General features: G+C 51.3%; 1 protein-coding gene across 3 annotated transcripts in view; it reads right to left on the bottom strand.

Annotated features, from left to right (window-relative positions):
- Positions 1–66: 66 nt before the first annotated feature.
- Positions 67–21635, bottom strand: part of AKAP8L (A-kinase anchoring protein 8 like) — a 37259-nt gene continuing 15690 nt past the window's right edge. The window contains exons 3-15 of one of the 3 annotated variants that reach the window (XM_033198407.1): positions 21220–21252; positions 20884–20941; positions 20701–20781; positions 18384–18837; positions 18181–18277; positions 18027–18097; positions 17530–17593; positions 16537–16645; positions 14949–15090; positions 14755–14860; positions 14383–14513; positions 536–631; positions 139–447 (exon numbers count right to left, since the gene is read on the bottom strand). In XM_033198407.1, the coding sequence (XP_033054298.1) occupies positions 139–447; positions 536–631; positions 14383–14513; positions 14755–14860; positions 14949–15090; positions 16537–16645; positions 17530–17593; positions 18027–18097; positions 18181–18277; positions 18384–18837; positions 20701–20781; positions 20884–20941; positions 21220–21252 (1751 nt within the window). Of the gene's footprint in view, positions 448–535; positions 632–14382; positions 14514–14754; positions 14861–14948; positions 15091–16536; positions 16646–17529; positions 17594–18026; positions 18098–18180; positions 18278–18383; positions 18838–20700; positions 21253–21635 lie in introns of all 3 variants that reach the window. The other 2 variants (XM_033198406.1, XM_033198405.1) reach the window with 2 other exon arrangements.

Genomic DNA, 21635 nt, shown 5'->3' with positions numbered 1-21635 from the left:
CCCGCCTCTCAGCCCGCGCCCCGCGCCGCCCCGCCCGCGCGGCACCGCAAGAGAGAAACCGGGAGGTGGGATGGGAAAACTTTATTAGGTTTGGCTTCCAGCTTCGGCCACGCGGGCCCCGCCCGCCCCGAGCTCGGGTCACGGGACGCCCCCACCGCCCTCCTCATCGTCCTCCACGTCGAGGCCCGGGATGCCGCGGATCTGGCGTTGCAGCGCCCCTCCCAGCAAGGGCACGGCGCCCTCCTCCTCCTCCTCTGGGGGCGGCGGCGGTGGCGGCGACAAGGCCCCGGGGACTGGCTCTGGGGGCACGGGAGGCTGCGCCGGCGCGCCCTCTGCACCCTCCGAGACCCCTGCCGCTTCGCCCTGTGCCCCTTCGTCCAGGGCACCGCCCTCAGCCTCCTCCTGCTCCTTCTCCTCCTCGGGGCTGTCGGTGAAAGGGTTCTCGCCCTGTGGGGAGGGGCGCGGACACTGAAGGGAGGGAGCACAGGCAGGGACTGAGGTGGGGACAAGCTCAGGCCAGGAACCAGCGCCTCACCTTCAGGTAGCGCTCCAGCTTCTTGCTAATGAGCTTGTTGTTGAGAATACTGCGGGCCACCATGAGCGAGGACTTCTTGGACTGCTCCATCATGAGCTGCGGGCAGGGCAGAAGGGGCTGGAGAGGCTGCTCTGACTGCCCTACAAGTTCCCGCCCCGACCCTGCCAGTTTAGAGGGACGCCCCCCTGCCCCTGCACCCACGCTTCCACCCGGAGCGCAGCCCCACCAACGGAGGGCCACTCTACAAGCATGGAACCACAACCTATCTGATCTTTGTTCAAATTCCTTCTCCTTCCACACCACACTTAGTGTAGGTAATTAAAAATACAGATCTATTGATCTCTATATATCTTTACGGCTGTATTACACAAATCTGATTTGCTTACAAAAAAGCTATAAGCAGTGAACAAATTAAGAAACTCAGAGCCAAAGGTGCAACCCGTAACAAAGTGCCAACTAGGCTAATAGGCAAGGAGCACTTTGGGACCAACGGGGAGAGTATAAAAGCAGGAACAGATATTTAATCAAACGTCTTTTTAACCCACAGAATTCCAAGAATGAAGAATTATTCCCAGTCATGCAAGGCTGAAGAGACACTTCTCTGCTGGTGGATCAACTGTTTCCATATTTTTTAGAAAGCAGTTTGACAGAATGTATGAAAAGTAAAAATCTGTTTCATTAATCCCTTCCCAGAACCTATCCTAAATTTAAGAACTGGAAACATACGTGCACACTGATTGTAGTGGTGAAAAATGGGAAAACACTTAAACGTTCCTCAGTGCAGAAAAGGTTAAATAAATTGTACATTCAAAAGAACGTCATGCAGCCCTTCAAATCGGGCTCATCTCTCCGCCGGCATAAGAAAGGTGTATAATAGGCCGGGCGCGGTGGCTCAAGCCTGTAATCCCAGCACTTTGGGAGGCCGAGACGGGCGGATCACGACGTCAGAAGATCGAGACCATCCTGGCTAACAAGGTGAAACCCCGTCTCTACTAAAAAATACAAAAAACTAGCCGGGCGAGGTGGCGGGCGCCTGTAGTCCCAGCTACTCGGGAGGCTGAGGCAGGAGAATGGCGTAAACCCGGGAGGCGGAGCTTGCAGTGAGCTGAGATCCGGCCACTGCACCCCACCCTTGGCGACAGGCCAAGACTCCGTCTCAAAAAAAAAAAAAAAAAAGAAAGGTGTATAATATAGTACTGCCTGCAAAACATGCCAGAGCCAGTTTGTCCCGTCAGTATGCGGGGCCATTTCCTCATGGTGGGAGTACAGGCAAATCTCACTTTGATCATTATAAAAACCATAAGCTAAAAGGAGGATAGTTTTGGCGGGGTGGGAGAGCCCACTGAGTCCCGCCCACTCCATTTACATGTTTCAGAAAGCCTTCTCACTTGCTGCTTCTACTCTCTCCATCTTCATTTTTTTTTTTCCTTAGCACGTTTTCTCTACTACTGGAGGAAAATATTAACAGACATCATACATGCTCATAACAAACTAGATACACAATTAGGATACTACTATAGACCGTTCCTCAGTGACTCCTTCTCACTTGCCAACACTTTATCCTCCTGGCTCTAGATGCCCAGATGACCATACCATAAATTCTCCCAACTGAGGCACATTTATATTGTTTCCACATTTTCTCCACAATAACCCAGCAACAACAGAATAAACCTGTACACTTTCATGCTGGTGCTTTTCATTCTAACCAGGTTTGGTTTCAAAGTGATAGTACCCAATTAACTGCAAAACATTTCCAAGTCATGCTTCTTCCACCTGTGTTAAAACAATGACCTGGTCCTCCTGCCTGCCCATCAGCACTGGATGTTGTCACTGTTGGGTATTTTTGCTGTGGATGAAAGACAGAAGAATCTGTGCTGCTGCTTCCCACGGCATTTCCCTGTCCACCGGCAACTGAGTGCTCTGGTAAGCACACTGGACCACCCGCCCAGAGTTTGTAATTTTCTAACTATTTTCTCATCTTGGTTTTATTTTTCACATTTAAATTTTCTTTTTTTTTTTTTTTTAAGACAGTCTCGCTCTGTCACCCAAGCTGGAGTGCAGGGGCTCTCAGCTCACTGCAACCTCTGCCTTCCAGGTTTAGGCAATTCGCATGCCTCAGCCTCCCGAGTAGCTAGGACTACAGGCATGCACCACCACACCCAGCTAATTTTTTGTATTTTTAGTAGATACAGTGTTTTCCTATGTTGCCCAGGCTGGTCTTGAGCTCCTGAGCTCAGGACCTCCGCCCATCTTAGCTTCCCAAAGTGCTAGGATTACAGGCATGAGCCACCACGCCAGGCCAAATTTTCTAGAATTTGATACAGATTGAGTATCCCTTATCCAAAGTGCTTATGACCAGAAGTCTTTCAGATTTTGGAATATTTGCATTATACTTACCAGGTGAGCATCCCTACTCCAAAAAACCCAAAATCTGAAATGCTTCAATGAGCATTTACTTTGTCATGTCTGTGCTGAAAAAGTCAGATTTTACTGGGCACAGTGGCTTGTGCCTGTAGTCTCAGCTACTCTCGAAGCTGATGCAGGAGGATCACTTGAGTTCAGGATCAAGGCTATAGTGTGCAATGATTTCACTTGTGACCAGCCACTGCACTCCATCCTGCACACCACCACAAGACTCAATCTCTCAAAAAAAAAAAAAAAAAAAAAGGTTTTGGATTTCAGAGTGTTTCAGATTTTCAGATGAAGGATGAACTCAATCTATGTATGTTATGAGGTAGAGGGCCCAAAATTTTCTTTTACAGAAATGTACAAAACAAACCATTATTTCCCTACCAAATTGGCATATAGGTCTATAATCCCTTATCTATAAACTGGAAATCCAAAAGGCTCTAGAAAACAAATTTTCCCCCAAAATTCCTTTGGTGGCTAAATATGAACTGACATTACATTTTTTTTTTTTTTTTGAGACGGAGTCTCGCTCTGTCGCCCAGGCTGGAGTAGTGGCCGGATCTCAGCTCACTGCAAGCTCCGCCTCCCGGGTTTACGCCATTCTCCTGCCTCAGCCTCCCGAGTAGCTGGGACTACAGGCGCCTGCCACCTTGCCCGGCTAGTTTTTTGTATGTTTTAGTAGAGACGCGGTTTCACCGTGTTAGCCAGGATGGTCTCGATCTCCTGACCTCGTGATCCGCCCGTCTCTGCCTCCCAAAGTGCTGGGATTACAGGCTTTAGCCACCGCGCCTGGCTACATTTTTATTTATTCCATTTATATATATCTCATGTGAAGAATTATTCATGACTCATCTACAAGGCACTTTCCCCAGATCCTTTTGGAGAGGTTAGTGCTAATACCATATTGTCTTTCTTTTAATTTTATTTTAGAGATAGGGGTCTCACTCTGTTGCCCAGGCTGCACTGCCATTGTGTGATCATGGCTAACTGCAGCCTCAAACTCCTGGGCTCAAGTGATCTTCCCACTCTAGCCTCTTGAGTAGCTGGGACTATAGGTATTCACTCACCACCATGCTTGGCTAATTTTTTATTTTTTGTAGAGACGAGGTCTCACTATGGTCAGGAGCTCCAGGGCTCAAGCAATTCTCTCACCTCAGCCTCCCAAAGTGCTGGGATTGCAGGTGTGAGCCACTGTGTCCAGCCTTGCATATTGGCTTTCTGAAGCCCAAAAATTAATTCTGAGGCATCTGGCCCTAAGGTTTCAGATAAGATATCTGTACTAACTTCAACAAATTTACTAAGTCTGAAACATACTGGGATCTTTCGCTAGACTCTATTATGGTTCCACTGTTTCATTACTGTGTTAATATCACTTTTTTTGTTTTTTAATTGCAGAAGCTTTGTAGTTTTAATATTTTTGAAATCAATCTCTCAACTATTGTTAGACTGAATTCTACAATGTAAAACTTTAAAATAATTTCATTTCATTCAGTCCTACTCCTCGACTGAGATTTTTGACTAGAATTGTGCTGTCTATATTAATTTGGAGAGAACTGGTTTTCGTTTTGTTTCACTATTAAATCGCCCATTTAAGAACACAGAACATTCCTCTATTCATTAAGGTCTTATTTCATATCCTTGGAGTATTTGTACTTCTTAAAGATCTCAAGCCTTTCTTCTTTTTTTTTTTTTTTTTGAGACAGAGTTTTGCTCTTGTTGCCCAGGTTGGAGTGCAATGGTGTAATCTTGGCTCACTGCAACCTCCACCTCCCAGGTTCAAGCGATTCTCCTGCCTCAGCCTCCTGAGTAGCTGGGATTACAGGCGCCCACCACCATGCCCAGCTAATTTTTTGTATTTTTAGTAGAGACAGGGTTTTACTACGTTGGCCAGGCTGGTCTCAAACTCCTGACCTCAGGCAATCCACCCATCTCGGCTTCCCAAAGTGCTGGAATTACAGGCATGAGCCACCGTGCTTGGCCCTCAAGTCTTTCTTCTTAAATCTCTATTCTTAGCTATTTCATACATTGTGTGGTTATTTTAAGTAGCGCTTTTTTTTCCCCCATTTAAATTTCTAACTGGTTAGTACTAGAATAGAGAAACACTACTACTTTTTGTATGCTATTTTGAATCCCATCCCCTTACCAAATTCTATAAATTCCAAGAACATTTTGGTGGGATCATTCAGCTTTTCTAAGAGCATAATCTCATTATTTGCACATGAAGAGAAAAGAGAGTTTGCATAATAATGTTGCTAGATTTCTTTTTTTTTTTTTTTTTTTTTTTGAGACGGAGTCTCGCTCTGTCGCCCGGACTGGAGTGCAGTGGCCAGATCTCAGCTCACTGCAAGCTCTGCCTCCTCGGTTTACGCCATTCTCCTGCCTCAGCCTCCCGAGTAGCTGGGACTACAGGCGCCAGCCACCTCGCCCGGCTAGTTTTTGTATTTTTAGTAGAGACGGGGTTTCAGCGTATTAGCCAGGATGGTCTCGATCTCCTGACCTCGTGATCCGCCCGTCTCGGCCTCCCAAAGTGCTGGGATTACAGGCTTGAGCCACCGCGCCCGGCCTAGATTTCTTTTTCTTTTTGACACAGAGTCTCGCTTTGTCGCCCAGGCTGGAGTGCAGTGGCACGATCTCGGCTCACTGCAAGCTCTCCCTCCCGGGTTCACACCATTCTCCTGCCTCAGCCTCCCGAGTAGCTGGAACTACAGGCACCCACCAACATGACTGGCTAAGTTTTTGTATTTTTAGTAGAGATGGGGTTTCAGTGTGTTAGCCAGGATGGTCTCGATCTCCTGACCTCATGATCTGCCCGCCTCGGCCTCCCAAAGTGCTGGGATTACAGGCGTGAGCCACCGCGCACAGCAAGCGTTGCTAGATTTCTTATGGAGCCATCTCTCCATTCCAGAAACAAACCTCACTTATAATGTGTCTTACATAGGGATCACTACTAGATTGATAATTACTAATATTTTATTTAGCACTTTATTTTTTTGAGTCAGTCTTGCTCTGTTGCCCCAGCTGGAATGCAGTGGCATGCACAGCTCATTGTAGCCTCAACCTCCTGGGCTCAGGCGATCCTCCCATCTCAGCCTCCCAAGTAGCTGGGACCACATGCCCCAGTACCTGGCTAATTTTTTTATTTTTAATTTTATAGACCCAGGGTCTCACTATATTGCTCAGGCTGGTCTCGAACTCCTGAGCTCAAATGATCCTCCACCTCAGTCTCCCAAAGTGCTGGGATTACAGGTGTAAGTCACTACATCCAGCCTACTTTCGTATCTTTAATAATAGTAAACTAATCTAACTAATCTACAGTTTCATTTTGGTATCATCTTTATCAGTGTTTTGGAATTAAGGTTTAAGAAGCTTCCTAAATATTAATTTGAGAGGACAGACTTCTAGCATAGCAGTCTGAGGAGTTCCCTGGAACTACTACCTAGTGAAACTAATGAAAAGTATTAAAAAACAACCATTTAAAGTCTCTGAAAATATTCCTAAGGACATATAGCAAATGAGAAAGATTTAACGAGGAAAAGCTACTAAAACTCAGTAAGAAGAATGAAGAGTTGTGATGTCTGAAATACAACCTATTGCATTCCTGCCTCCCCCAGTTTAATGTGATGGAAACTCCACTCCAGACAGTACAGCCAAGAAGACAGGTCTCCCCGCATCTACCTGGCTCATCTCAGTTGAGGGGTATGATATCTTCCCAGAAGGAACAGAATGTCAGCATCGTTTTTTTTTTTTTTTTTTTGAGATGGAGTTGCACTCTTGGTTGCCTAAGCTGGAGTGCAATGGTGTGATCTCGGCTCACTGCAACCTCTACTTTCCAGGTTCAAGCAATTCTCCTGCCTCAGCCTTCTGAGTAGCTGGGATTACAAGTGCCTGCCACCAAGCCCAGCTAATTTTTGTATTTTTAACAGAGATGGGGTTTCATGATGTTGTCCAGGCTGGTCTTGAACTCCTGACCTCAGGTGATCTGCCCACCTTGGCCTCCCAAAGTGCTGGGATTACAGGCATGAGCCACTATACCCAGCTGGATGTCAGTATCTCTCATTCCGCCCTCAGCTACCTGTTGCTGAGACGAAGTTCTGGACAAGTATAGCTGAGAGGGAACGGTTCCTATCTTCTACCCAGCCACACACACGTGGAATGGAGGCTTGACCCTGGGCATGGCACACTAAGAATATGAGGGCTCACATACCCATGGTTTGTTCATAAAGTGGAGGTCCTATGCCAGGAAAGGCAAACCAAGACTGGAGGCCTACAGCCCACTGTACCTCCTCCCATGTCTCTCCTAAAGTGGCAGAGTCACTCAGAGAGAGGTACTCCATTGTCTCCATTCACAGAACCTCGGCTTAGAGATTCTGCCCAGAGTAAGAGCAGGGCCTTAAATCAGTAAACTCCCAATCTCAAAGGAACTGACTTCACTGGCAAGAGTGTTGGAAAGTGCAAGACTCAAAAACAAAGGAAACTAGGGAGAAAAAAAGTTAAAAGGACATTTTTTTTCTTTCTGAGTATTTATTGGGGTTAAACACTGATACATTTGTTCTCCCCCTGCCCCAACTACACAGCCATAAAAAAGAAAGACTGCTAGATTTGATAGTGACATTAGCTAACCCATAGGCCAACTAGGTTACCAGAGAGGACCAGGACTAGTAAAATAGCTAAGAACAGACTCCCTGGGTTCAGAATAAATCTCAAAACAACAATCTCAAAAACCATCCCTGTTGGGCCTGGCGTAGTGGCTGACGCCAGTAATCCCAGCACTTTGGGAGGCGGAGGTGGGTGGCTCACAAAGTCAAGAGTTCGAGACCAGCCTGACCAACATGGTGGAACCCCGTCTCTACTAAGAATACAAAAATTAGCCGGGCATGGTAGCACATGCCTATAATCCCAGCTACTTGGGAGGCTAAGGCAGGAGAATTGCTTGAACCTGAGAGGTGGAGGTTGCAGCAAGCCAAGATCGCACTACTGCACTCCTGGGCAACAAAGCAAGACTCCATCTCAAAAAAAAAAACATTAGTGAAAAATTATGAGACATCCAAAGGAAACTCTGACCCAGGCACAGATAAAAAAGCAGACAATAGAAACTTCCTGTGACAGTGACCAGATGTCAACTTCAACGAAGACTTCAAAGTAGCAATAATCAATATGTTTAAAGAAAACTCAAGTAGAAGGTATGATGACTGTCTCATGAAACAATTCAAACACAGAGATAGAAATTATAATAACAACATATTAAATCTTAGAGCTGAAAAGTACAATAATGGACACCAAAAATCCATTTGAAGGACTCAACAGATTTGAATTTAAGGATTAGTGAACTTTGGCCGAGTGCGGTGGCTCATGCCTGTAATCCCAGCACTTTGGGAGGCCGAGGTGGGCGAAGTCAGGGGATCGAGACCATCCTGGCTAACACGGTGAAACCCTATCTCTACTAAAAATACAAAAAATTAGCCGGGTGTGGTGGCGGGCGCCTGTAGTCCCAGCTACTTGGGAGGCTGATGCAGGAAAATGGCGTGAGCCCGGGAGGCGGAGCTTGTAGTGAGCCGAGATCGCGCCACTGCACTCCAGCCTGGGCAACAGAGCTAGACTCCGTCTCAAAAAAAAATTAAAGGGCTGGGCGCGGTGGCTCAAGCCTGTAATCCCAGCACTTTGGGAGGCCGAGACGGGCGGATTACGAGGTCAGGAGATCGAGACCATCCTGGCTAACACCGTGAAACCCCGTCTCTACTAAAAAATACAAAAAACTAGCCGGGCGAGGTGGCGGGCGCCTGTAGTCCCAGCTACTCGGGAGGCTGAGGCAGGAGAATGGCGTAAACCCGGGAGGCGGAGCTTGCAGTGAGCTGAGATCCGGCCACTGCACTCCAGCCTGGGTGACAGAGCAAGACTCCGTCTCAAAAAAAAAAAATAAAAATAAAAATAAAAAAAAGAATTAGTGAACTTGGCTGAGCGTGGTAGTTCATGCCTGTAATCCCAGCACTTTGGGAGGCCGAGGTGGGTGGATCAAAAAGAAAAAGAACTAGTGAACTTGTGGATTGAAAGAGATTATACAATCTGCAGAACAGAGAGAAAAAGGTGAGGAAAAATGAACAGAGTCTCAGACAGCCATGGCACACTATTAAGTGATCCAACATACGTAATGAGCATCAGAAGAGGAAAAAGAGAAAGGAGTAGGAAAACAAAATACTTGAAGAAACAATGGCCGAAAGCTTCGGAAGGCTGATGAAAACTGTAATCTATACATCAAAGCAGCTTAGGCCAGGGTGCTGGCTCACGCCTGTAATCCCAGCACTTTGGGAGGCTGAGGTGGGCAGATCATGAGGTCAGGACATTGACACCATCCTGGCCAAGATGGTGAAACCCCATCTCTACTAAAATACAAAAAATTAGCCGGGCATGGTGGTGTGCGCCTGTAATCCCAGCTACTTAGGAGGCAGAGGCAGGGGAATCACTTGAACCTGGGAGGTGGAGGTTGCAGTGAGCCGAGATTGTGCCATTGCACTCCAGCCTGGCGACAGAGGAAGACTCCGTCTCAGAAAAAAAGAAAGAAAGAAAGAAAAAAAGAGCAGTCCAACAAACTCTAGGTAGAATAAACACAGAGAGATGCACAAAGACATAATAAAGGTGCCAAGAGTCAAAGACAAGGGAAAAATCTTGAAAGCAGCAAGACAAAAACAAATCATCATGAGGAAACCCCAATATTAGGTTAAAAGCTGACTTCTCAGCAGGGTGTGGTGACTCATGCCTGTAGTGGCGAGACCCTGTCTCTATTTTTTTTTTCAAATCAAAAAAGGGAAGTTTCTAGACAGACACAAATTACTAAAAATGACTATTTAAAAAACCCCAGGCCGGGCGTGGTGGCTCACGCCTGTAATCCCAGTACTCCAGCACTTTGGGAGGCTGAGGCAGGCGGATCACAAGGTCAGGAGATCGAGACCACGGTAAAACCCTGTCTCTACTAAAAATACAAAAAATTAGCCAGGTGCGGTGGCGGGCGCCTGTAGTCCCAGCTGCTCAGGAGGCTGAGGCAGGAGAATGGCGTGAACCCAGGAGGCGGAGCTTGCAGTGAGCCGAGATCGAGCCACTGCACTCCAGCCTGGGGGACAGAGCGAGACTCTGTCTCAAAAAAAAAAAAAACACCCCAGAATATCTGAATATACCCTATAACAAGTGGAAACTCAATTATTAATAATATAAAAAAGCTATATTAATAATATTAAAAAACTAAATAATAATATTAAAATATATAAAAAACAGGCTGGGCACAGTGGCTCACGCCTATAATCCCAGCACTTTGGGAGGCCAAGGCAGGCAGATCGCTTGTCACTTGAGTCCAGGAATTTGATACCAGCCTAGGTAACATGACAAAATCATGTCTCTACAAAAAACTACCAAAACTAGCTGGGCATGATGACGCACATGCCTTTAGTCCCAGCTACTTGAGATGCTGAGGTGCGAGGGTCGCCTGAGCCCGAGAGGTGGAGGTTGCAGTGAGCCCAGATCACACCACTGCACTCCAGCCTAGGCGACAGAGTGAGACCCTGTCTCAAAAAAAAAAAAGGTAGTTAAAGAAAAGCCAGGCAGCACCTGAAGAATTAATACTAGTATACCAGTTCTTCACAAACTCTTCCAAGAAACCAAAACAGCCGGGCGCGGTGGCTCAAGCCTGTAATCCCAGCACTTTGGGAGGCCGAGACGGGCGGATCACGAGGTCAGGAGATCGAGACCATCCTGGCTAACACGGTGAAACCCCGTCTCTACTAAAAATACAAAAAACTAGCTGGGCGAGGTGGCGGGCGCCTGTAGTCCCAGCTGCTCGGGAGGCTGAGGCAGGAGAATGGCGTGAACCCGGGAGGCGGAGCTTGCAGTGAGCTGAGATCCGGCCACTGCACTCCAGTCCGGGCGACAGAGCGAGACACCGCCTCAAAAGAAAAAAAAAAAAAAAAAAAAAAAGAAACCAAAACAGGAAGAAAAATGACAACTAACTGTATGAGGCCAGTATTAATTAACCTGATACCTAAACCATGTCACCAAAACACTACAGACAATAGTCTTTCATGAATATAGATGCAAAAATTCTCAACAAAATGCCAGCAAAACCAATCTAATATATAAACATAATTACACACTATGACCAAGCAGGATATATCCCAGGGATGCAAGAAGTTTTATATCCAAATAAAAGAATATAACATACTGTTAACAACAGAATTAGAGACAAAAGTCACATGATCACCTCAACAGAGGCAGAAAAAGCATCTGACAAAGTCCAATACCATTTTAAGATAAAACACTTAATAAAACAGGACTAGAATGGAACTTCCTCAACTCAGTCAAAGGCACCTATGAAAAACCCACAGCTGACATCACACTTAATGGTAAAGATTGGTGCTTTCCCTGTAAGATCAGAAAGAAGACAAGGACATCCATTTTCACCACTTCTTTTCAATACTGTATTGGAGGTTCTAACTAGGGCAATTAGGTAAGAAAAAGAAATAAAATGAATCTAGATTGGTAAGGAGAAGTAAAATGAACTCTATTTGCAGATGACTGATGTTGTACAAAGAAACCCCTAAGAAATCCACTAAAAACTAGGTTGGTCGCGGTGGCTTACACCTGTAATCCCAGCACTTCGGGAGGCCGAGGTGGGCGGATCACCAGCAGGAGACTGAGACCATCCTGGCTAACAAAGTGAAACCTCATCTCTACTAAATATACAAAAAATTAGCCGGACGTGGTGGCGGGCGCCTGTAGTCCCAGCTACTCGGGAGGCTGAGGCAGGAGAATGGCGTGAACCCAGGAGGCGAAGCTTGCAGTGAGCCGAGATCGCGCCCCTGCACTCCAGCCTGGGCGACAGAGCGAGACTCTGTCTCAAAAAAAACAAAAACAAAACAACAACAAAAAAGAAATCCACTAAAAACTATTAGAACTAATATTATTTTATGTTTTTATTTTTATTTATTTATTTTTTGAGACAGAGTCTCGCTCTGTCACCCAGGCTGGAGTGCAGTGGTGCCATCTCAGCTCACAGGAAGCTCCGCCTCCCAGGTTCACACCATTCTCCTGCCTCAGCCTCCTGCGTAGCTGGGATTACAGGAGCCCGCCACTATGCCCGGCTAATTTTTTGTATTTTTAGTAGAGACGGGGTTTCACTGTGTTAGCCAAGATGGTCTGGATCTCCTGACCTCATGATCCACCTGCCTCGGCCTCCCAAAGTGCTGGGTACAGGCGTGAGCCACCGCGCCTGGCCCTAGGATCAATTTTGAGCTTATATTTTGCTACCACCTGCCCTGTATTTTCCAACTTTTTTTTTTTTTTTTTTTTGAGACAGAGTCTTGCTCTGTCTCCCAGGCTGAAGTGCAGTGGCGCGATCTCGGCTTACTGGAAGCTCTGTCTCCCGGGTTCACACCATTCTCCCATCTCAGCCTCCCGAGTAGCTGAGACTATAGGTGCCAGCCACCACGCCCAGCTAATTCTTTGTATTTTCAGTAGAGACAGGGTTTCACTGTGTTAGCCAGGATGGTCTTGATCTCCTGACCTCGTGATCTGCCCGCCTAGGCCTCCCAAAGTGCTGCGATTACAGGTATAAGCTACTGCATCCAGCGTTTTTTTTTTCTTCTTTTTTTTTGTGATGAGTCTCACTCTTGTCTCCAGGCTAGAGTGCACTGACACAATCTCGGCTCACTGCAACCTCTGCCTCCTGGGTTCAAGCAATTCTTCTGCTTCAGCCTCCCGAGTAGCTAGGATTACAGTTGCCTGCCATCACGCCCAGCTAATTTTTGTATTTTTTAGTACAGACAGCGTTTCACCATGTTGGCTAGGAATGTCTCCATCTCTTGACCTCGTGATCTGTCCACCTTGGCCTCCCAAAGTGCTGGGATTACACATGTGAGCCACCACACCCGGCCGGATTTTCCAACTTTTATTAATGACATATAGTTTCCAGACTCTGCAGTCTTCTAACCCCTACGAGTTCCTAGCGTAAGAATCTGTTTTTGGCAAGTTCCCTAAAGCTTCTCTGTTGCCAAAGCCAATTCACACTTTCCTTTTCTTCCCAGAACTCTTGGTGGCATTTCCCAATCCTGAGTCTCTGCAACCACCCAAGCCAGAGAGACCCCTGACACTATCCACCATTCAGAATCATCCTATCGAAAAAGACCAGAGGGGCATTGTGATGAGCATGGGAAATGGTGGAGAAATGCTGCTTCCCACGCTCACGCTGGATGCTAACATCTGTTCATAAACCCCACCACCCTCCTCCAGGGTGAAGACAGCCAAGCACCTCTTTGGCCCAGACCTGGTCCTGGGCCTCTTTGCTGTCCGCTGATATACAGCCCCTTCACCCCCACCTCCAACCCAGCATGTCATCCATTCAATCAAAATAGACCTACTTTGGCCTCTGTGCTAGGCACTGGAGCTATGCTGGAAAATGAGACAGAATTTGCTCATTCTCTTGCCTTATGTTCTCCATGCCCCACAACACACTTGCCCACTGCTCCCTGACAATCTCAGCAGCACCACTGTCCTCCCAGTTCCCCAAGTCAGAAACCAGAGTCACCCCAGGCTCCTGCTCACTCCCACATGCCAGCCTCCGGCTCCCTTCCTTCAACTGCTCTTCTCCCCTTCACTCCCAAGGTGGGGTCCCCTCTCGTCTGGAGACTGCAGCAGCTCCTCCTTGGCCCCCACCACCCCACCCAGGTGCAGGCCTGAAGTCTCTAGTTCAACACCAACTCTAATCCTGTTAATCCCGTACTTGAAACTTGACTGCCTACAGCAACAAGCCCAGGCCTCTCAGCACAGCTCTCCTGAGCCTCAAGCCCAACCCCCTCCTCCAGCAACACTTGCACTGCATCATCTCCATCTGGTTTCTTTTTTTTTTTGAGGCGGAGTCTCGCTCTGTCGCCCAGACTGGAGTGCAGTGGCCGGATCTCAGCTCACTGCAAGCTCCGCCTCCCGGGTTCACGCCATTCTCCTGCCTCAGCCTCCCGAGTAGCTGGGACTACAGGCGCCCGCCGCCTCGCCCGGCTAGTTTTTGTATTTTTAGTAGAGACGGGGTTTCACCGTGTTAGCCAGGATGGTCTCGATCTCCTGACCTCGTGATCCGCCCGTCTCGGCCTCCCAAAGTGCTGGGATTACAGGCTTGAGCCACCGCGCCCGGCCTTCCATCTGGTTTCTGAACCTAATCTGGCGCTGGCCCTATGAACAGAGAGGCCCCCATATCCCAAAGAATACGTCACCTTCCCCCCAGGCAGAGTCCCCATCTCCCACCCCTCTCTCCGTAGCCGTGCTGCCTGCACTGGGCTGGAAATGTCATTCACTTCCTCCTGCCTCCACTGCAGTCCCTCAGGGGCAGACAGAGGTTCTAACTGCACAACCTCCCCAGAGGCCTCAATCTACCCACAGGACAGAGGGAGAGCACTGTGGCCACTCACCCTGCGGTTCCGGTTGTGATCCATGGTCTTCAGGTGCTTCTGGATGATCCCAAACTGCATGGGAATGAAGAGGTCGCAGGCTGCACAATGGGCTGCCTCCACCTTCTTCACAAAATGCTCCATGGCAATTTCTGTAGTGGGGAGGAGGGAGTCACCACTGGGCCCAGGTGCCTAACATAGACCTAGGTGTTTGAGGGAAAAAAACCACACCAGCTCCTCCTCAACTTGCCCTGCCACTTCCACCTGGGCCTGAGCCGAGGTTGTTCTCCTGACCTTCCCTGGGAGAACAGAAGGGTGTCCTGACCCTGCACTGAGAATCAGGAGGGCAGGCTGAGGCCTCGCCTGGTGGGAGCAGGCTGGAAATCTCCTCACCCTGGGTCAGATCCTGGTCTCTGTAGATTTGCTGGATGAGGCCATCAAGGTCCTCCACAGTTTTTCGGAGCTCCTCTGTCTTCTTGGTCTTGTTGGTCACGTACTCCTGCAAGGAATATGAAAGTTCATGTGGGCCGCCTTATGTTCTCAGGGGTACAAGAAACTAAGAGTGGCTGTGTTACTCCAAGGCTCACCTGCAGAAAGTCAGCCGTTTGCTTAGGGAGCTTGGTGCCTACGTACTTAAAGTGTTCCTTGTGGAACTTGCTGTCAAGATGGCTGGCCATCTCGTCCTCATAGAAGGTCCGGTATTTGCAGAGAGAACACACAAACTGGATCCTGCCACAGGAAGGAAACGAGGGGCTGAGGCTGCAAGTGTCCCAGGGGATAGTGCTGCCGCCTCACCCAACCCAGACACAAGCCCTGAAACAGGCCTTGCTCATGGGCCTCTGAAGTACGGTCCCAGCAGAGGTACAGGCTGGGACCAGTGGGGTCGGGAGTAGAAAGGGCCAGAAAGTCTGCAGGCTGCAGTTACTGCAACGTAGGGGACAGGGGAGGAGCTCTTCCTTCCCACAGGCAGGAGGCTGAAGCCTGAGACAGCAGCTGCTGCAACAGGCAACGAGTCGCTGGAAAGTTGCTGGAGGGCCTCGCTACCAAGGCTGGGCAGGAGCGTGTGCACTTGGCCCAGGTGGGGACCGGAAGGAAGGATGCCCTGGCGTGAGCCAGGTGGCCCTGAGGTGCAGAGTGGAGTACGCAGTCCCGAGGCAGGGCCCGAAAAGGTGCTGCATCTTCCTTCTGGGATCTGGGGGACTCAAAGGCCCAGCCCATCCTCTGCTCAGAATGCTTGGGGGTGGTGTCGGGAGGGATGGGAGGCAGCAGGCCTGGGCACCTGCTGCCTCATCTTCCTCTTCCAAGAAGAGACCAGTCTGAGCTGGAAGGAGGGCGCCCGCCCGGCCTGCCAGAGGGCAGCCTGGAGTCACCTGGGCGAGGTGCTCTGTCTGGGCCTGGTGTCCACAGTAGAAGCCCGGGGTCTGGGGCCTGGGCCGGAGCAGGCCGCCGTGGCAAGGGGCGGAGGAGGCCAGCCGCCACCGAGACCTCGGGGCGGGTCCCTACCTCTGCCGGACGTCCTTATCTGGGCCACGGGGTCAGCTTTGTCTGGAGAGCCCAGGGGCCGGGCGCCGGCGAGGCTGAGGAAGGTCCAGCAAGAGCAAGTGTCTGAGGCGGAGGAGGCAAGCGCCAGTGCGGGAGCCCTGAGGGCAGACAGACCCGACCAAGGGGCGTGAAGGGCTCAGCCGCAGACAGGCCCGGCCTGACAGGGCCGGCGGGCAGGGCAGAGGGCAGGCCCGAGGCTGCCACAGCCCACAGGTGCTGCCATCTCTCCTGGGCACGGCGGTGGCCTCTTGGCAGCTAGCTGGGGCGGCACAGGCGCCTTGGACCTTGAGTCTCTGATGAGCTGGCCCCCTCCCTCAGGGGCATCAGGCCCCCAGTGCACCTTGGGGTTCGTGCGCCGAGTGACCTAGCGCCGGAGCTTCTGAGCAACGGTGCCGAGTGGTGTCAGGTCTCGGCCCACAGACGCCAGCGGTCGCCAGGCGGCCGCAGAGGGGCAGGGGATGAGTCAGGCCTTGGGAGCTGGGCCTGGCGGGAAGCAGGGTCCATGCACGGCCGAGCAGGTGGCGGCTCCCAGGGGAGGCCAGAGGGCGGCGAGCTGGCAGAGCTATGGCCCTGCTCTCCTGGCGGCAGCCCCACAGCGAGGCAGAGGCAGAGGGGTGGAGGGAAGCCGGTTACCTTTCCACCATGCGGTCTCGCTGCCGCTTTTTCTGCTTGTCCTGACTCTTCTTGCCTGCCTGTAACTTGCGCTTGGTCTGGCCATTCTCATCCTGAGTGGTCAGGGCCCCTGTGGGAGCAGATGGGCACTGTCACCAATTTGGCTCTGCCAGGACAGGGCAGGCCCTGCGGCCTCTGGCTGAATCACCCGCTGTCCACTCCAGCGGATCCATCGAGAATAGCTGTCCAAGCAAGGCCTCTGGCCATGAGCAGGGCTGGGTATCCTGGGCTGTGCAGGGAGTGGGTTTGGTCTAGGCCCCAAGGAGTGGCGGCCAGGTGCTGACCTGTCCACTCTCCAGGATACCCATGCTCTCTGTGCAGTGGGCCAGGAGGAGGCTGGAAAGCAAAGAGGGGGTATCTTGGTGGGGACGCTGGCATATGTTCATAGGGGCCAGGTGGTGGGATGCAGGGAGGCTGCTCACATGGCCCTGCCCACCCCCAACCGGGCACCGCGGCAACAGTGGGCTGACGCTGGATTTGCTGTTAGGTACCTGCTGGCGCTCATCACTCAGGTGGGGGGACACGGAATCCCAAACAGGGGCTGGAGAGGCGCTAAGGGAGAGGACACGCACACCAGAGCCGTAAAAACTGCACCGAGGGTCCCAGATCGGACACCAGCCACTGAGGACTCGGAACTGCGCGTTACTGAGGGACCGAGGGCAGGGGGTGTGCCTGGGGTTCCCCACACTTTTACTCGTTGCCCCCATCTGAAGGCAAAACCAATGTGCTCAGCAGGGGTCACCACCATCCACAGCCTCCGCCTGGGAAGGAGGAGGAAGAGTGGGAAGGGGGTGGAGGTGGCAAAAGAAAGCCCACTGCCAGCACACACCTGGGCCCACAAGGGAGGTCCCCAACTGGCCGCATGTCTTCCACAACCCTGCCCTCAGCTGGGTCCCTCCCACTGTGAGCCCCTGGAAGAGCCACCCTAGCACCAGGCACCCCAGGAAAACTCACCCTTCTCTGAATCCTCTTTGCCTTCTTCTCTCCCATCCTCTTTTCCCTCCTCGTCCTCTCCGTCCTAACAATTTCAAATTCCAACTTTAAAACAGGTTTTTGTTTTTTTTTTTAAAGTAACCAAGTTTATTAGAGCAACGGTGTATAGTAAAACAGCTGCTTGCTCCATAGACAGAGCAGGGCTATCCCATAAGCAGGGTGGCCCAGAGTAGCCCAGTTATTTACAATGGCTTTAAATGACAAGGCCGGGCTACGTGCCAGAAACCTCACATCCTCTCACTACCTGGTGCACATGGGGCTGGTCCCATTTTCCAACAAGGAAACTGTGCCTCCAGCTAGGCAGCCTGTGCTTTCTGCCAGACCACATTGCCTCCCCATGCTGGTCACCATGCACACAGAGCTGACACAGCACTGCCTCTGGCCCCCAGGGAGAGCACCACTCTTCAGGCCAGCTTGCCCCTCCTGCAGATAGAAAATGCCCAGCCAGAGCCACTTACCACTCTGGAGCCCTTCTCCACAGCCTCGGTGCCTTCAAGGCCCTCTGTGGCTTCCCCCTCGGTGCCCTCATCTGAAAGGGAAAAGAAGGTAAAGCTCAGCCCAGGAGCCCCCGGAGGCAGAGGGTAGACGCCCAGTACCACCCAGCTAGCTCACCATTGTCTGAGTCACTGTTGTCCGAGCAGTCCGTGCGGGTGGCTTTGCTATCCGGCTCATCAGGACTGCCGCCCAGTTTTCTCTTCTTCTTCTTGGTCTGGGTCATAAGTGGGGGAAGCTGTGTCAGGGTGCATGGCTCCCGGCCCTTAGCTCTGCCCCAGTGGGAACTAAGCTTCCCAGAGGGGAAGGTCACCTCCACTCACCCGGAAGTCGGCTGTGGTCCAAGTCTTCCAGGTCCGCCTCATCTGCTTCATGCCATTGCCAAACCCGAAGCCAAAGCGGGAGCTGCCTGGGAAGGCGCCCCCACCTCGCATGCCCTGGAACATGCCATACTCGGGGATGATGTTCTGGGAGAAGAGGGAGGGCAGCCGAGAGGCACCAGACATGCACTGGCCCCGGGCCCCCATGGGGTCTTCCCACATGCGCCCATAGCCTGAGGCCATCGGCCGGCCGCTCCGGGCATCCCGGGCCCAGCCCTGCGCCCTGGGACCGAAGGTGTCGTTGCCACGCATGCGGAACTGGTCGCGGTAGGCATCATATTGGCCCTCATAGGCCATTTCCATCTCGGGGTCAAGCTCGCTGTAGTCATAGCCTGACCGGTACAGGTCGCGCTCACTCAGGACGGCCCTTGAGTCACAGGACTCATAGGAGTCATACCTGCAGAGGCATGGAGTGAGTATCAGGTGGAGTCCCTCAGGATCCCTCACCTCCAGGTGACTGCTCTTGCCCTCCCCATAATCTCCCAGTCCAGCACCCACCCTGCCCTGGTGGGGAGGCTCAATGTTCAGAAATGCCAATTAAAAAGTTCCAGCTTCTCAGCTGATGTAGGGGCACCACTGCCCCAAACTTGAATGTAGCCACACACTGGCTTGGGGACCCTAAGGAGGACCGACAACTGGGGTGGAGGCTCTAGTCCAGTGAGTCTCAACGAGGGGCAGAGCTGCTCCACAGCCCTTCGGGAACATGTGCACCATCTGTGGGAGTCGCAACGCCCAAGGCTGCTCCTCATGGGGCAAGGCTGAGCACCCCAGCACCCTGCAGGCTGCAGGCAGGTCCAGCACAACGAATGCGCAGCCAGTGAGGCTGATGATACCCATGGGAAACACTGTTGTTGTCCCTCATGGCTGGGGAACCTTCAAACTCTGCAAAGTCCCTCATTACCAAAACAACTGAGACAAAAGGGGGGGTATTTCCCTGGAAAGACACTGAGAGCTTGCCCAGGGACAAGAAAAAGAGCTGTATTAAATGACCCTGGAGCCTAGAGCCAGACACCAGACTCTACATACCCTATATTGCAACTGGGAAGGCAGGCCAGACCTCCTCCCAGGACACAGAGGGCACCGCAGAGAGCTCTTTTAACCATGACTGCAGCCTGAAGCCTACACCCCCACAGGCCTGAACCCCACACACCTCACAGGCACAAGGGCTCCCCTTGCACACTCTTCCCTAAACCTGGGCCACCAACAGGCACCGGCAGCTCTAAGAGCAGCAGTTGGTGCTGCCACTGCTCTGCTTACCCCCATCCCAGGCTCCAGGCTGTGATAAGAAGGTGCACAGCAGCAATGCAAGCCCAAGCCTCACATGCCAAGCCCTCAGCTCTGAGTGCTGCAGCTGTTGGGCCAGGAGTTACAGAGCCCATGGCATCAAGTCCCCTTGTGCCTGTCCCACACTCTGCCACCACAGCCCTGGGGCCTCACTCGGCCCTACCAGTGCTCAGCCAGGCGACTCCTTACTCTTGGCTCTCAATCATCTGTTAGCTGGAGCTCCACTCTATCCCATGCTAAAGATACACCCGCCCTCCTCACCGAAGCCTCGCACTGGGCACAAGCACTCCTGGGCCAAGTACAGTTCAGTTAATGACAAACGCCCACAGCATGATGCTCTGGAGTAGGGCAGATCTGGTAGGCAAGGCCCAGCCCCACCACGTACTTGCTGCGTGCCTTCGGGGTATGACCTGCCTGAACTTCTGTATCCCCACCTGCAAAATGAGGACAGCAGCAGTTCCTCACAGGAGAGCGTCCATCAGGTACATGTTTGTAAGGCACAGGAGAGTAACCAGGAAATGCCCACACCTGCCCCAACCCTTACGTGGGGGTGGCCCAGCTCACAGTGATCAGCCCCAAACGCTCATCCCACCCTTCACACCAAACTCCATCTGTCCTGCCCTGACACCACGCAGGAGGCAAAGTCTCGAAAGAATTCCAAATGGCTGTCCTTGGAGGGAGGGGCAACTAAACACTGTTTTTGAGGGCACAGTGAAGGCAGCCCAATCTGGGCTTGTTCCTCCCACTCCAAGCTGGGGAAAGGCTGACCGCTAGGTAGTGTGGCAGGGGTTGAGGGTGGGTGAGAGGAGACACAAGTCAGAGACGGGAAGTGCAACGGACCCCGCTGGGAGCCACAGCAGCACCAAGCAGCGGGGAGGAAGCAGACACAGAGGCGCACTCAGAAAGGAAGACACAGTGGGCAGCAGGCAGGGGTCACCCCTGCAGAGCCTCAGCCCCTAGGCAGGTGTCCACTCACCTTTCTCCACCTGAGCCGTACACGCCTCCTTGCATCATGTCTGTCTCCAAATGCGGCACCATATCTAAGCGCTGGTTAATTCTGGATAAAACGGAATCGGCACTGGCGCTACCCGAGGCACTAGTGTTTGCATTTGTGTCAGAGCTAGGCATTTCCCAAGAGTGTGAAGTGGCCATACCATACCCATAGTTGGTGGTGTTATCCTGGCCATAGCCATAGCCATAGCCATAGCCCTCGTAGCCTGCAGTGAGGGAGACAGAGACAAACGGTGGGGCAGGCAGACAGAGACAGAGACAAACACAGATACAAGGGTATCTTCTGTCACAGAGAGAGAAGACCCTAGCCACTGAGGCTGGATGGGCCCGGGCCATTCTGATGAAGGCCTCCTGTTAAGGAGTAGGTAACCCCAGAAACACGCCCCCTCCCCACTCCCAACCTTGGTCAAGCAGGGCAGCAGCTGAGAAACATAGCCAGAACAACCCCAAGGGACAGGACAGCGATCGCAGGAATGACACTTGCCTCTATTTGTTCCAGAGTTCCAAGTTCCATATCCTACAAAAAGTAAAAGGGCAGTTACATCTATACTTGCTTACAATACCAGGCCATAATTCAGGTGCAAAGACAATTATTCCCAGGACCTGACTGGTCAGAGCAGGCTGCACCTCCTCTAACCGAGACGCCTTGAGCTTGCAAGCACTGTGCAAATGATCCAGGCCACTTGCTGCCCTGGTGCCTGGCTGTCTGTGGCTCTGAGCATCTGTTATTTAAGGATCCTCCTGTTCCCAACACTCTCAACTAAGGAACTTGGCTCCTACACTCCTTCCCTTAAGAGCCAGAATTAGAAGGTGACCTCCACACCCCAGGCTAAACGCTAATCAGTTTATAGCAGAAAATCCAACCCCAGTCTCCCAAGAGACTGCCTTAAAAGGGAGGGC

This window comes from Trachypithecus francoisi, unplaced genomic scaffold (assembly GCF_009764315.1).
Source record: "Trachypithecus francoisi isolate TF-2019V2 unplaced genomic scaffold, Tfra_2.0 Lachesis_group5, whole genome shotgun sequence".
In the NCBI taxonomy this organism is placed as follows: Eukaryota; Metazoa; Chordata; class Mammalia; order Primates; family Cercopithecidae; genus Trachypithecus; species Trachypithecus francoisi.
This window is presented reverse-complemented; position numbering and strand designations above follow the sequence as displayed.